General features: G+C 31.1%; 2 protein-coding genes across 2 annotated transcripts in view; one reads left to right on the plus strand and one right to left on the minus strand.

Moving 5' to 3' along the window:
• Positions 1–2,203: 2,203 nt before the first annotated feature.
• Positions 2,204–6,058, plus strand: LOC111709727 (phospholipase B1, membrane-associated; the record flags this gene model as incomplete). The annotated part of the gene is given in 4 exon segments (XM_023483615.1): positions 2,204–2,313; positions 3,320–3,398; positions 4,245–4,351; positions 5,407–6,058. Coding segments are annotated over 4 exon segments (417 nt in total), but the record flags the coding sequence as incomplete, so codon positions are not given.
• The window catches only part of LOC111709724 (post-GPI attachment to proteins factor 2), a 16,634-nt gene continuing 5,792 nt past the window's right edge, over positions 5,992–16,833 (minus strand). Inside the window, exons 3-13 of the mRNA XM_023483612.1 lie at positions 16,457–16,563; positions 16,014–16,052; positions 14,496–14,566; positions 13,796–13,865; positions 13,329–13,379; positions 12,053–12,135; positions 9,174–9,270; positions 8,292–8,380; positions 7,771–7,830; positions 6,664–6,756; positions 5,992–6,302 (exon numbers count right to left, since the gene is read on the minus strand). Of these exons, the coding sequence (XP_023339380.1) occupies positions 6,274–6,302; positions 6,664–6,756; positions 7,771–7,830; positions 8,292–8,380; positions 9,174–9,270; positions 12,053–12,135; positions 13,329–13,379; positions 13,796–13,865; positions 14,496–14,566; positions 16,014–16,052; positions 16,457–16,563 (789 nt within the window). The 3' untranslated portion in view covers positions 5,992–6,273. The remainder of the gene's footprint in view (positions 6,303–6,663; positions 6,757–7,770; positions 7,831–8,291; positions 8,381–9,173; positions 9,271–12,052; positions 12,136–13,328; positions 13,380–13,795; positions 13,866–14,495; positions 14,567–16,013; positions 16,053–16,456; positions 16,564–16,833) is intronic.

The raw sequence follows: 16,833 nt of genomic DNA on the forward strand, positions 1-16,833 counted from the left end.
GTATAGAGGATAGATTAACACTCCCTTTAATCTATTATCTGTATAGAGGATAGATGAACACTCCCTTTAATCTATTATCTGTATAGAGGATAGATGAACACTTCCTTTAATCTATTATCTGTATAGAGGATAGATGAACACTCCCTTTAATCTATTTCCTGTATAGAGGATAGATGAACACTCTCTTTAATCTATAATCTGTATAGAGGATAGATGAACACTCTCTTTAATCTATTATCTGTATAAAGGATAGATGAACACTCCCTTTAATCTATTACCTGTATAGAGGATAGATGAACATTCCCTTTACTCTATTATCTGTATGTAAAGAGGAAAGATGAACACTCCCTCTAATCAATTATCTGTAAAGAGGATAGATGAACACTCCCTCTAATCTATTATCTGTAAAGAGGATAGATGAACACTCCTTTTAATCTATTACCTATGTAGAGGATAGATGAACACTCCCTTTAATCTATTATCTGTATAGAGGAAAGATGAACACTTCTTTTAATCTATTACCTGTAAAGAGGAAAGATAAACACTCCCTTTAATCTATTACCTGTATAGAGGATAGATGAACACTCCCTTTAATCTATTATCTGTACAGAGGATAGATTAACACTCCCACTAATCTGTTATCTGTATAGAGGATATATGAACACTCCCTTTAATCTATTATCTGTATAGAGGTTATATGAACACTCCCTTTAATCTATTATCTGTATAGAGGATAGATTAACACTCCCTTTAATCTATTATCTGTATAGAGGATAGATGAACACTCCCTTTAATCTATTATCTGTATAGAGGATAGATAAACACTCCCTTTAATCTATTATCTGTATAGAGGATAGATGAACACTCCCTTTAATCTATTTCCTGTATAGAGGATAGATGAACACTCTCTTTAATCTATTATCTGTATAGAGGATAGATTAACACTCCCTTTAATCTATTATCTGTATAAAGGATAGATGAACACTACCTTTAATCTATTACCTGTATAGAGGATAGATGAACACTCCCTTTAATCTATTATCTGTATAGAGGAAAGATGAACACTCCCTCTAATCTATTATCTGTAAAGAGGATAGATGAACACTCCCTCTAATCTATTATCTGTAAAGAGGATAGATGAACACTCCATTTAATCTATTACCTATGTAGAGGATAGATGAACACTCCCTTTAATCTTTTATCTGTATAGAGGATAGTTGAACACTCCCTTTAATCTATTATCTGTATAGAGGAAAGATGAACACTCCTTTTAATCTATTACCTGTAAAGAGGATAGATGAACACTCCCTTTAATCTATTACCTGTATAGAGGATAGATGAACACTCCCTCTAATCTGTTATCTGTAAAGAGGATAGATGAACACTCCCTCCTTTAATCTATTATCTGTATAGAGGAAAGATGAACACTCCTTTTAATCTATTACCTGTAAAGAGGATAGATGAACACTCCCTTTAATCTATTACCTGTATAGAGGATAGATGAACACTCCCTTTAATCTATTATCTGTATAGAGGATAGATGAACACTCCCACTAATCTATTATCTGTAAAGAGGATATATGAACACTCCTTTTAATCTATTACCTGCATAGAGGATAGATGAACACTCCCTTTAATATATTATCTGTATAGAGGATAGATGAATCCCTCCCTCTAATCTATTACCTGTATAGAGGATAGACCCCTGGAGTATGGTATAGCTAGCTATTATCTATATAGAGGATATACCCATGGAGTGTGTTGTAGCTAGCTATTATCTATATAGAGGATACACCCATGGAGTGTGGTGTAGCTAACTATTTTCTATATAGAGGATAAACCCCTGGAGTGTGGTATAGATAACTATTATCTATATAGAGGATAGACCCCTGGAGTATGGTGTTAGCTAACTATTATCTATATAGAGGATAGACCCCTGGAGTGTGGTGTAGCTAACTATTATCTATATAGAGGATAGACCCCTGGAGTGTGGTGTAGCTAACTATTATCTATATAGAGGATAGACCCCTGGAGTGTGTAGCAGCTAACTATTATCTATATAGACCATAGACCCCTGGAGTGTGGTGTAGCTAACTATTATCTTTATAGAGGATAGACCCCTGGAGTGTGGTGTAGCTAACTATTATCTATACAGAGGATAGACCTCTGGAGTGTGGTATAGCTAACTATTATCTATACAGAGGATAGACCCCTGGAGTGTGGTGTAGCTAACTATTATGAGTGCCCCTGCTTGTTCGAAAATTCATATTCAGGAGAGAGAAGAAGGGTCAGAGGACTAGTTCATTCTTACAGGTTTATCTATTTATTCATTTATTCTTTAATTCATTCATTTAATTATGAATCTATTTATCCTTTCATTTAGTTAATTATTTATTTATTCATCCTTTTATTCGTTCAGTTATTTATTGTATCCTTTCATTCATTTTTTATTTATTTATCTATTCATCCTTTCATTCATCCTTTATTTATTTATCTATTTATCCTTTCATTCATTCCTTTATTATTTATTTATCCTTTTATTTATTCTTTTATTTAAATATTTAACCTTTCCTTCCTTTATCTATTTATTTCATTTATTTACATTTTCTTTCATTCATTCATTTGTTTATTACCTTATCCTTTCATTTCTTCATTTATTTATTTANTGTATCCTTTCATTCCTTCATTTATTTTATTTAGTTGTCCTTTAAGCCGTTCATTTTTTATTTTTTTATTCCTTCATTCATTCGGTTTTTTTTATTTATTTATCCTTACATTTATTAATTTTTTATCTATCCTTTCATTCATATAGTTATTTATTTGTATACCTCTTCATTTCTTCATTCATTTATTTATTTATTAATCCGTTCAGTCATATATTTCTTTATTCATTTATCCTTTCATTCATTCCTTTATTTATTTATTTATAATTTCATACATTCATACATTTATTTATTTATCTTTTCATTCATTTATTTATTTATTTATTTAACCTTTTCGTCAATCATTCATTTATTTATGCTTTCATTCATTTATTTATTTCTTTATTTATTTATTTTTCCTTTAATTCATTTATTTATTTATTCTATCTTCATTCATTTATTTATTAATTAATCTTTTCATTCATTCACTTATTTATTTATTTTTTCTTTTGTTTATTCATTTATTCATTTATTAATTTATCCATTCATTTATTTTCTTTTTATATATTTATCCTTTCATTCCTTTATCTATTTATTTCAAAATGTTGGAAGCGTTCTCTTTAGTTGAATATAAAAATTTAATATTGAATTAATTGTATAATTGTTTAACTATTTAGAGATCAGGTGAAGAGTATCTCCAGAATGCCCAAGTTTAACAATGACCTGTTTACCGTGGAGTACGTTCCAGCTGTACAGGTATACAAAATCACGGTACAACTGTACAAATACACTAGAGCACGTTAAGTCTGTATACAGGTATACTGAGCATGTTACATCCTTACAGATATGCCAGAGTTTCTTACAGCTTAAGAGTTATAAGAGAGCACATTACAGTATACTAGAGCACGTTACAGATGTACAGGAATACTGAGCAAGGTACACTCTTACAGATAAACTAGAGTTTGCTACAGCTGTAAATGTATATAGAGCAAATTATAGCAGTACAGGTATACTAAGCACGTTACATCCTTACTGATATACTTATAGAGTTTGTTAAAGCTTTACATGTATAATAGAGCATGTTACAGCTGTATATGTATACTAGAGCATGTTACAGCTGTATATGTATAATAGAGCATGTTACAGCTGTATATGTATACTAGAGCATGTTACAGCTGTATATGTATGTTAGAGCACATTACAGCAGTACAGGTATACTAAGCACGTTACATCCTTACTGATAAAGCTTTACAGGGATAATAGAGCATGTTACAGCTTTACAGTTAGTGCAGATTACCTCTTTAAAGGTATAATCAGTATGATCCAGCTAAACAGGTATCACGTTTCCGTATCATGTTGATCACCTTCCAAATGTACAGGTAAAATAGAGCACGTTCCATCTTACTGGAGTACAGAGCATGTTATAAAAGCCTTTCTAATATACTAAAGTATAGGTATACTCGTGTATGGAACAATTAGAGCACTTTAAAACTGTACTGAACTGAACAGTGTACACACATTTTTTTTACATCGAAAATGTAAACATTTATTGAAATTCAAATATACTTTTGAAAAAATAGTAAGCTTGTGTTATTTGTTTAGGGTCGATTACCACCTAGAATGGAAAGTGGACGCTTAACTTTAGATCTTGGTTTGCTTGCTCCAGACTGCTTTCATTTCATGTCTAATCTTCATGGAATAGTTGCTAGGTATTCTTTTCATGTCTAATCTTCATGGAATAGTTGCTAGTTACTGATTTCATGCCTAGACTTCATGGAATAGTTGCTAGGTATTCATTCATGTCTAGACTTCATGGAATAGTTTCTAGGTATTCATTTCATGTCTAATCTGCAGGAATAGTTGCTAGGTATTCATTTCATGTCTAGACTTCATTGAATAGTTGCTAGGTATTTATACATGTCTAATCTTCATGGAATAGTTGCTACATATTCAAATCATGTCTAATCTTCATAGAATAGTTGCTAGGTATACATTTCATGTCGAATCTTCATGGAATAGTTGCTAGGTATTCATTTCATGTCTAATCTTCATGGAATAGTTGCTAGGTATTTATTTCATGTCTAGACTTCATGGAATAGTTGCTATGTATTCATTTCATGTCTAATCTTCATGGAATAGTTGCTAGGTATTCATTTCATGTCTAATCTTCATGGAATAGTTGCTAGGTATTCATTTCATGTCTAATCTTCATGGAATTGTGGCTAGGTATTCATTTCATGTCTAATTTTCATGGAATAATTGCTAGGTATTCACGTCATGTCTAATCTTCATGGAATAGTTGCTAGGTATTCATTTCATGTCTAATCTTCGTGGAATAGTTGCTAGGTAGTCATACCCCTTGATGATATACCCCTTGATATACCCCTTTTTGATATGTCCTTGATTATTTGCCCCTTGATGATATACACCTTGATGATAGACCCATTAAACTACCCCTTGATGAAATTCCCCTTGATAAACCCCTTGATATACCCCTTGATGCCATGCCCTTTGATATACCCCTTGATAACACATTTGATGTACCCCTTGATGATATACCATTCATCTTGATATATACCTTGATATATACCTTGATATATACCCCTTGATGATATACCCCTTGATGATATACCCCTTGATGATATGCCATTGATGACATTTCCCTTGATATACCCCTTGATGATATGCCCTTGATGACATGCCTCTTGATATACCCCTTGATAAACTCTTGGATATAAGCCTTAATAACGCATTTATGCTCTAGAAACCTGTGGAATAACCTAATGGAACCCTCTTGGAACAAATCTGTGAATTATCACATAAAATCTAAATTAGTTTGTCCGAGCCCATCCAGACCTTTCATTGCAACCAAACTCAACAGTTGAATTATTGAACCTGCAAAATTGTTATCTATGATAATTTAGTATTTGTAAATGTCAAAATAATTTGTAAAAGTAATTTTAATTTAAGGAGCAAAAAAATATTTTCTTTAAAATAATGATCCTAGGCTCCAAGCTAGTCATCTTTTTTAAATTAACTAATTCATTTCTCACAATTTTTCTTGTCGTTTTAAGAATAATGTTGCAACCTGCTCAATTAAGTGTCTTAACCTTTGTAAAGTTGAATGAACGTCGTCTTTATAAAGTCTTGAAGATGGGAAATTTGCATTAAAAGATTTTCTAATTTGCAACTGTTAAACATCAAAATAAATTGATAATATCCGTCTCAAATAAAAAAATCTTAAGCTAGCTTTTTTCCAATAAAAACTTTAATATTCATTTCGCCAAACGCTATTTCTGATTTTTTTCTGGTCAAACAAGACGGGTTAAATCCAGTGTTCAAATGTAAATTATTAATTATGTATATTTTATTGCTAGATGTTAAATAACAGAGAAATACATTTATTTTTGCAGCGATTTCTTGAGAGACTGTAGACATATTTTTAAACAACTCTCCATTTATGGAGTGACAAGTCTGGTGCATAAAATAACAAGGAATAGATGAAGAGTAAGGTATGATAAACCAGAAAACTACAAGAACTTGAAATAATAAAAAATATAAAACAGAACATGGTCACAAACTAAAGGCATAACAGAACTATGTGAGCTATGATGATGAGTAGAAAACTATATCAGCAAGAGTTACACCCGAACTCTGTTCCTAAAATAAAATTGAGAATTAAAAATATGATTTATTGGTTTTAAATAATTGATGTTTCATTATCCAGTGGCCGAATTTAAAGAATTTGCGCGGCGGTTTAAATTTAAGCCGCGGCTTAAATATGGTTGGTTCCACTTAAAATTGTATCAAATGTTTCAAGATTTAAGCCGGCGCTAAATTTAAACCGGGTTTTGGCGGATTTTGGCGGATTCAAACCGCGGCTCAAATTCTTTAAATTCCATCTCTGAAGTACTATATTCACAGTATACACTATACAGATATAAATAGAAGGTAATTAATTACAAGAAAAGTGTAAAACCGCTCTACGTCTCAACTCTGAGACTACAGTACTAAAACTGACCTAGTGATATGTAAACATTATAGAAGTCCCAGAACGAAGTGAAATGGTATCCCATATTACTCAGCACCACCGTATACTCAAACAACGAAAACACTAAAAATTTAAAACATAATGATTGATACCCATTTTATCAATTATTTATTATTTTAAAAAGACTAGACCATTTTTTTTAAAGGGAGTGACCGGCAATGTATGGTAGATAAAATGAAAATGTAGCATTGTAAAGACATTTTTTAGGATTCATTTAAGACCTTTAAAATCATCCATTTGGGTGGTTGCGATTTGAGAATTGATTTTTTTAATTATTAAAACCAACGACAACAAATGTAATAATTAATCCTACAGTAAACTAATTAGATGTTTAGGAACATGTTTCTAAATTGAAATTTTCTCAATAAATCTCTGTTAAAATTAATTATTTGTTTTTCATCATTGAATTGAATTTATTATTCTTTATTAATTTGTTCGAAGATTTCTTCAAATGTCATCTTTTCAATATAAATTCCAGGAAATCTAAAGAAAATGTTTGTGAACAATGAGACCTTACAGAAACCAATTACTGAATAAGATTACTAATTTTCGATGACAAAAGTTAATTTTCATTTTCTCAACCTGTTCCTCAACAACCTGTTTAGTTTACTGTAGAATATTTACTACATTTTTGTTGTTGTTATTGAATAATTTGTTTGAAACACGATTCTCAAATCATCCCTGAAGAATGAACAATCTATGAGGATTTTAAAGATTGAATTTGCACGTACAAATATGCACCGTAAAACGTCTCATAGCTGTGAAAGATTTTTTTAAAAATTCTCCACAAAACCATATTCTCAGTTCAACTTCAATACATTACCGGTCACTCCCTTTAAATAAGTATTTTCTGAATTTGCCGACTTCGGCGACTAGAGTATCAATGAGGGAGACTGCTGAGTTTGGAGTTTTAATCAGACCAAGCCTAGCTGTGTGACTAGAATAACTAGGAGGCTGACTGCTACGCCTAGAGGTTAATCAGGCCAACCCCCTAGCAGCGACCAGAATATCTATTTGGCCGACTGGGGTGACTTGTCCAACAAAATTTGGTGTCTCTTTGCCCATGCTCAAGTTTACCTGAATATATTCCTGGTTCACAATATGTGTTATGCCTCCAATAGAAATACATAGCAAATCCTTTAATCAATCAATCAATTAACTAATCAATGAATTTGTCAATTAATCAATGCTATAACTGGAACAAATATACACACAATAATATGTCAATTTAATAAACTTTTTAATATTTCAATTCTTTTAAAAATTTGGGGAATCAAAATATGTCATTAAAAACTAAAAAAGAATACGTTTGGCTACATGCATTTACACTCAGTTACAATTAAAAAAAGTTAAATTTAGAAAATCTTCTAGTCTTAAAAATAAAAGGCAATACAAATTTTTTTGTATTTAATCATACAAAGTTTTAACCTGCAGTATAAAGACTGAAACCATATGATAAAATTTGCTAAACTATTTTTAAAATGTTAATATATAAGGATCTTAAAGTTTTATCAAGCCCTATTAGGTTATTTTCACAACTTATCAGAAAATGTTTGAAAGGACACAAAGTTATTTTCTAAAAGTTATTGATTGATTTCCTATAGCTAAGAAGTTTGCTGTTAAAATCCTCTTCTTGTAAATCATGGATTTCCGCTCCCAGCTGTTTAAACTGGTTACGCGGCAAGTCCTAATCTCAATCAGAATTTAAGATGGCGTCTCAAAGTACATGATTTTAAATATTGTTCAAAACAGAGTCATATACAGACAAGGAGGGGGTGGGCTATTGAGGGATAAGTCCCCCTCCCCATGGGAGAAGTGAAAACTATTATTTTCAAAGGGGATTGAGTCCCCAACTGGAGTGTCATAAACTAAAAAGAAGTGATAAGAACCCGTGGTAAAAAAGTTAGTGCTTTGTGATTGCAGGAGGGGGGGTCTTAATCTTTTAAAACTGTCTAAGGGGCTTGCAGCCTCAGCCCCTGTTGCTGAATGGTGACTAGTTATAACTTATTTTGCTGCAGTATTAAAAGAAGTTTCAATTGCAAGGTTATAATGATTTTGAACGTTTTATATTCCCGCAATGCAGGGGTTTAAACTTCATTTTAATCATGGAAAACAATTCGTTCCAACTTAAACCACTTAATATTCAAAGTTTATCTATTTACTTCACTTTAACTAAACATAGACCTATAAACCTGTGGAATTGAAAGAAGATTGCATTTGACAATTTGATGATGTTATAAAGCAAATAGTAGCATCTCAAACAACTTTTTTAGTGAAATGTTCAATGGATTAATCATAATCACAACTAACGTCTGTTCCACAATTTTATGGGTCTCTCTGTATGTTGAAATATATTTCAAACAAATATAACATTAATATTCAAGCTTTTAAATAAATCTGATTTAGGATTTACTGATTTGTTTCAAAATTCACAAAAATTTATTTTAAAAAAGAAAATTATTTTTGTTCTGTTCGCTTTCCTGAGAAGATAATAAGAAGATGAGATATAACCAACAGAGAAGAAGAGAAAGGAACTAAAACTCAGTTTATGAAGAGAGAAATCTTCTATACTTGGAACTAAAATATAAATATAGTTTATGAAGAGAGATATCTTCTATACTTGGAACTAAAAAATAAATATAATTGTTGACTTTAAAAGTCACTATAATAAAACAAAGATATCTGAAATGGATATTTCTAACATTTATTTAAAAAAACAAAAGTTTTGAAATATTTGCAAAAGACTGAGTAAAATTGGTTGGTTAAAAATGAACAAAGAAAACTATTGACGAACATCAGTTGGAACATATTTGTAGAACTTCATGATGGTGATACTGATCATCAGGAACTGGAACAACAGGTTTCCGCTCACCCCAGGCTTTGGATAAGGAGGGGGAGAGATCGCGGTCTTGTCAATTTTGAATATGAGGGAATGCGTCTCAATGTTCGCCTGACAATTTTGGAACTCTTGGAACAGGGGAGAGATCACAGTCTTATCAGTTTCGAATATGAGGGAATACGTCTCAATGTTCGCCTGAACTTTTGGAACTCTTGGAACAATATTGAGCTGGATGTAAGCATCGTCTGTTGATGGCTAGGTATCTGCATCATCACCATGAAGGAACCAGGATTGCTCCCAGAGACGGAGTTGTGATCATCTCTAGTGTTTCAAACTGACTGCTGGGCTGGGAGTGTAGAGGGGTGAGGAGGGAACGAAGGAGCGAGGGTAACATGTGGGCGCTTCATGGAGGAAATAGAAACACACGTCTTGAGAATAGACTATGGCATCTGAGTCGGTAAAATCGTCTTCCTTATATTTCGAATTTGTGTTAACAATAGTTTATGAAGAGAGATATCTTTTATACTTGGAACTAAAATATAAATATAGTTTATGAAGAGAGATATCTCCTATACTTGGAACTAGTATATAAATATAGTTTATAAAGAGAGATATCTTCTATACTTGGAACTAGTATATAAATAAAGTTTATGAGAAGAGAAATCTTCTATACTTGGAACTAGGATATAAATATAGTTTATGAAGAGAGATATCTTCTATACTTGGAACTAAAATATAAATATAGTTTATGTAGAGAGAAATCTTCTATACTTGGAACTAAAATATGAATATAGTTTATGAGGATAGATATCTTCTATACTTGGAACTAGAATATAAATATAGTTTATGTAGAGAGAAATCTTCTATACTTGGAACTAAAATATAAATATAGTTTATGAGGATAGATATCTTTTATACTTGGAACAGGGGAGAGATCACGGTCTTATCAGTTTCGAATATGAGGGAATGCGTCTCAATGTTCGCCTGAACTTTTGGAACTCTTGTAACAATATTGAGCTGGATGTAAGCATCGTCTGTTGATGGCTAGGTATCTGCATCATCACCATGAAGGAGCCAGGATTGCTCCCAGAGACGGAGTTGTGATCATCTCTAGTGTTTCAAACTGACTGCCGGGCTGGGATGTGTAGAGGGGTGAGGAGGGAACGAAGGAGCGAGGGCAACATGTGGGCGCTTCATGGAGGAAATAGATACATACACCTTGAGAATAGACTATGGCATCTGAGTCGGTAAAATCGTCTTCGAATTTGTGTTAACAATAGTTTATGAAGAGAGCTATCTTCTATACTTGGAATTAAAATATAAATATAGTTTATGAAGAGGGATATCTTCTATATTTGGAACTAGAATATAAATATAGTTTATGTAGAGAGATATCTCCTATACTTGGAACTAGTATATAAATATAGTTTCTGAAGAGAGATATCTTCTATACTTGGAACTAGTATATAAATATAGTTTATGAAGAGAGATATCTTCTATACTTGGAACTAGTATATAAATATAGTTCATGAAGAGAGATATCTTCTATACTTGGAACTAAAATATAAATATAGTTTATGAAGAGAGATATCTTCTATACTTGGAACTAGTATATAAATATAGTTTATGTAGAGAGAAATCTTCTATACTTGGAACTAAAATATAAATATAGTTTATGAGGATAGATATCTTCTATACTTGGAACTAGGATATAAATATAGTTTATGAAGAGAGATATCTTCTATACTTGGAACTAGTATATAAATATAGTTTATGAAGAGAGATATCTTCTATACTTGGAACTAGAATATAAATATAGTTTATGAGAAGAGAAATCTTCTATACTTGGAACTAGAAGATAAATATAGTTTATGAAGAGAGATATCTTCTATACTTGAAACTAAAATATAAATATAGTTTATGAAGAGAGATATCTTCTATATTTGGAACTAGTATATAAAAATAGTTTATGAAGAGAGATATCTTCTATACTTGGAACTAGAATATAAATACAGTTTATGTAGAGAGATATCTTCTATACTTAGAACTAGAATATAAATATAGTTTATGAAGAGAGATATCTTCTATACTTGGAACTAAAATATAAATATAGTTTATGTAGAGAGATATCTTCTATACTTGGAACTAGAATATAAATATAGTTTATGAAGAGAGATATCTTCTATACTTGGAACTAAAATATAAATATAGTTTATGTAGAGAGATATCTTCTATACTTGGAACTAAAATATAAATATAGTTTATGAAGAGAGATATCTTCTATACTTGGAACTAGTATATAAATATAGTTTATGAAGAGAGATAAACTTAAGATAAAAACTCTGATGACCTCAAAAAATATACTTAAAAATATAAATGCCCTAAATAAAAAATTAATCAAAATCTAAATTAGAAGTTTAAAAAAACTGTAATGACCAAAATTTAAAATAAAAAAAAACTTTAATGACCTACATGAAAAATAAAAACTCGAATAACCTAAATAAAGAATCTCCTAATTACCTAATGATAGTAGGAGAAGAGAGAACACCTCTGCAACATTAAAAGTGCATGACAAGAGAGCCATCTGTTGAACCGTTTTCTCTCTTTAAAAATATAAAAAAAACATTCTTTTTAAAGCTTTATCAAAACCACAAATAAATTGTAAAAAAAGAAATTTTAAATCTGCACTGGCGCCAAAATAACTTTGACAAAGCAATAATTTGTCTTAAAGCTGGAGTAGACATTTTAAAGAAATTTGATTAAGATATTTTTGCTGTGATGCCAATAACAAGAAATAAAAAATTCATTTTTCAAATTGAAAATGGTATCCACGATTAAATTTATCACTATTTAAAGGAAAGTAGTATTCACCCTCTAGCTTACTTTTAACTCTGCAAACAGTGAAAAGCTGAAATTATTGTCGTCTTCTTGTTTAATAATGTGGCAAATTGCAAAGATTTGTAACTTTGTAATCATTTTTAAATATGCGCCCTGAACCATGAAAACTTTAGAATAGTGGATATCGAGATTAATGCTTGATCTTCTCTTTTTGCTAATCTGAAGACTAATTTAATCTATAGATTAACTTCTAGAGATTAGAGATGCGTTCTTTAACTTTTGAATAACTGGTTTTTAATTTTCCCGCATTCGTGGTGTCATATTATTTGAACTAGTGATCGATTGAACGAACGTAAGTTTTGGATTAATGTTTATTAAAACTAACGTTCAAAATGGCTATAGTTCACAAATGTTATAAAATATGTTTTTAAATAAGTTCATATTAACATGATTAAATTTATATTTGCTTAAATGTCCTAAAAGCCGGCTTGTGAACAGATGAATTTAGTTCAATCTAATATTAGTCCAATCGATATAGCATCACATCTGTAATTGTTATCAAACGTAACAAACAAGATGATTAAGGATATCCCATCCTAAAGTTTTCAGCTCTGAAGTCAATACTTTTGTGTTGTGTTTTGTAAATCTTGGGATCAATCTTTGATCTCCATCTTATAAAGAAATACAGATTTATGTAATTCCTCTTCAATCTCCTGTGGTAGTCATAGCCTGCAGGGATACCTTTATTTGAGGGATAAAATATGTATCCACAAATTCAAAAGCACCAACATTGAATATCGAGATCGAGCGTTCGAGATTAACGATTATACAACATACAACATGTATTAGTAGCAACAATTCCTTTGTAACATTTATTAAAGATAGGTTTAGGTTAGTGCAAAAAAACCTTTTTAAATATTAATTTCAGAGTTTTATATATATATTTTTTCCAATCCACCTGATAATATTTTTAAACATATAGGTATGGTACATCTGACAGAGGAGCAATCTATATTAACAGACTAGGATGTTGAGAACTTAAAGAATTGTTAAAATGTTAAATTTTTCAGTTGAACCACAGACAGATTTGGACCAAAGGATTAAATTTCAGACTTTTAGTGGCGGTAAACGTAATTTCAATTATGCCCGATTCCCAATTGTACCCTTAAACACCTCTATTTTTCCATTAAATTCCATTGTAATATTGCATATTGTTTATAGTCTCTAAATGGCACAAAACCTCAATTGAAAAAAATCAATTTTCTGAGAGAAAAAGTAGGATATCTCAATTAGCTTTGAGAAGACAGATTTAAATGCTACTGTTTTGAAAGGGAGGGTCACTTTTTTCCATCCGTTATATTTTTTCCATAAAAAGTTAATTCATACAATAAAAGATTTAAAAATATTCTCAAACTAATCTGTTTCCTTGGAGCAGAATGTAAAGCAATACATAGTTTCCAAACATACTTCTGCGGTGTAAAATGTCCGATTGATGCTGAAACAAAATATTTAATCTAAAATATACAAAATTTAGAATAGGAAATATTTATTATACTTTTTTATTAGTTATTAGCTTAGGAACCCAGCGCTGCCAAGGTTACTAAAATTTAATCCCCCCGTGTACCCACACAATTGAATGATTTTAACGGGAAACTAACTCAATTGAATGATTTTAACGTGAAACTATATCTTCGATTTTAAAGCTATAGTCGACCCACTCAACTTAAAATCTTAAACCTAAGTCCTGTGAGTCTCCCGAGTTCCCCAATCAAAATTTGAAGCAAATCGGTCCAGGGGTTCCTGAGTTATGATCAGACAAACAAACAGACACCCAGACAAACATCAAGACACCCAGACAGAAAAACAGACATTACAACTTTATATATAGATACCAACCGATATATATACGGATAAAACTTTTTCAGATATGTCCGTTTATTAAAACTTAAGTTAAGGCTTAAAATAAAAGAAGATGAAAACTTTTGTTTTGATAGTGATTTAGCTGTAAAATAAACCTAGCAATCAATTTGTTCCAGTCGGTCAAAGGGTTCATGAGTTACGATCAGACATAAAATAAACAAACAGACCAGAGATTATTGCTTTTATATATAAAATAGATATTAACCTGAAATAGAGGGAGCAATGTTCCAGACATTACAGTGGGTTTTAGTTACCCAGTCGTAATGATTAAAAAAACTGCAAAGAAAAATAAATAATTAGATGCATTCATGATGATTTTTAATGTACGAATAAACACAGGAATTCATAGACGAATTCGAAATCGTCTTTGTTAATAATTAGCGTTAAATACTTTATTATTATTCAAATTAGCGCTTGATACTTATTTACGGTGAAAGACTGCTTTGTTATTATGCAAAACGTTGTATAATGTTCTGTGACATTTCTGGTAGATAAACACTGCAGAGGAATATCATTTCTATGTTTGAATACAGGATACGGGAGTACAAACAGTATGCAATATCATTTCTATGTTTGAATACAGGATACGGGAGTACAAACAGTATGCAATATCATTTCTAATACAGGATACGGGAGTACAAACAGTATGCAATATCATTTCTGTGTTTGAATACAGGATACGGGAGTACACACAGTATGCTATATCATTTCTGTGTTTGAATACAGGATACGGGAGTACAATCAGTATGCAATATCATTTCTGTGTTTTAATACAGGATACGGGAGTACAAACAGTATTAAATATCATTTCTGTGTTTTAATACAGGATACGGGAGTACAAACAGTATGCAATATCATTTCTATGTTTGAATACAGGATATGGGAGTACAAACAGTATGCAATATCATTTCTATGTTTGAATACAGGATCGGGAGTACAAACAGTATGCAATATCATTTCTATGTTTGAATACAGGATACGGGAGTACAAAAAGCATGCAATATCATTTCTATGTTTGAATACAGGAAACGGGAGTACAAACAGTATGCAATATCATTTCTTAGTTTGAATACAGGATACAGGAGTACAAACAGTATGCAATATCATTTCTGTGTTTGAATACAGGATACGGGAGTACATGTAGTATGCAATATCATTTCTGTGTTTGAAAACAGGATACGGAAGTACAAACAGTATGCAATATCATTTCTGTGTTTGAATACAGGATACGGGAGTACACACAGTATGCAATATCATTTCTGTGTTTGAATACAGGATACGGGATCCGAGTACAAACACTATGCAATATCATTTCTATGTTTGAATACAATATGGGAGTACAAACAGTATGCAATATCATTTCTATGTTTGAATACAGGATACGGGAGTACAAACAGTATGCAATATCATTTCTATGTTTGAATACAGGATACGGGAGTACAAACAGTATGCAATATCATTTCTGTGTTTGAATACAGGATACGGGAGTACAAACAGTATGCAATATCATTTCTATGTTTGAATACAGGATACGGGAGTACAAACAGTATGCAATAAAACAAATTCTTAACTCTAACAGACGAAATCTACGGTTTTCCTGGTATTGCATCACCATGACTAAATAAAAAAGAAGATATCACAATTGTCACTGAATTCCCATACAATCAATGAAAATAATATTGCAGAACAGTGAATAATGTTATGTAATCAAAGATTAATGTACCTGTATGATATGCAGAAAAGAAATGCAAAGAAGGGAAGACTAGAAAGTTCATTATTTCTTTTTTAAATTTATCAAAGAAAGAAAAAAAGCGTGCTTTTTTCTGCGTGTGAAAAAAATTATACAAAGTTTGCTGGCGATTCTTACACGGAAATCAGAATTTTTGTGTTGAAATTGTCTATCTTGAGCACTTGATCTTGATTTTAAATTCGGGCACTTTTCAATTGGAAGATCAATGCTTGATCCCCTAAATAAAGTTATCCCTGCAAGGTATGACCATCACGATTTATGGAAAAGGAATTAAATTAATCCGTAGATCATCCGTAGATCATGATCAAACCTTATCTAGAGAATCATAATACAAAGTTCTGACTTAATATTTGAAATTATGAATGTATTTTAAAAGTGACATATTAGTTAAATATATATTTTAATAAACTTTTTCCCTAACGGTTATAACAGCAATTTGTCGGAACTTAACTCTGAATAATGTTGGATAGAAATCTTGTGAACCTAAATATTGAACAGTTCCTTTTTTCAGTTCAGGGAGTCCCTTTATTCATGATTTATGGAGTCCCTTTATACATCATCATGGAGTCCATTTAAACATAGTGTTTGGATTCCCTAAAATATAAATATAGTTTATGAAGAGAGATATCTTCTGTACTTGAAACTAAAATATAAATATAGTTTATGTAGAGAGATATCTTCTATACTTGGAACTAGAATATAAATATAGTTTATGAAGAGAGATATCTTCTATACTTGGAACTAGTATATAAATATAGTTTATGAAGAGAGATATCTTCTATACTTGGAACTA

Source organism: Eurytemora carolleeae, unplaced genomic scaffold (assembly GCF_000591075.1).
Source record: "Eurytemora carolleeae unplaced genomic scaffold, Eaff_2.0 scaffold924, whole genome shotgun sequence".
Lineage (NCBI taxonomy): Eukaryota > Metazoa > Arthropoda > Copepoda > Calanoida > Temoridae > Eurytemora > Eurytemora carolleeae.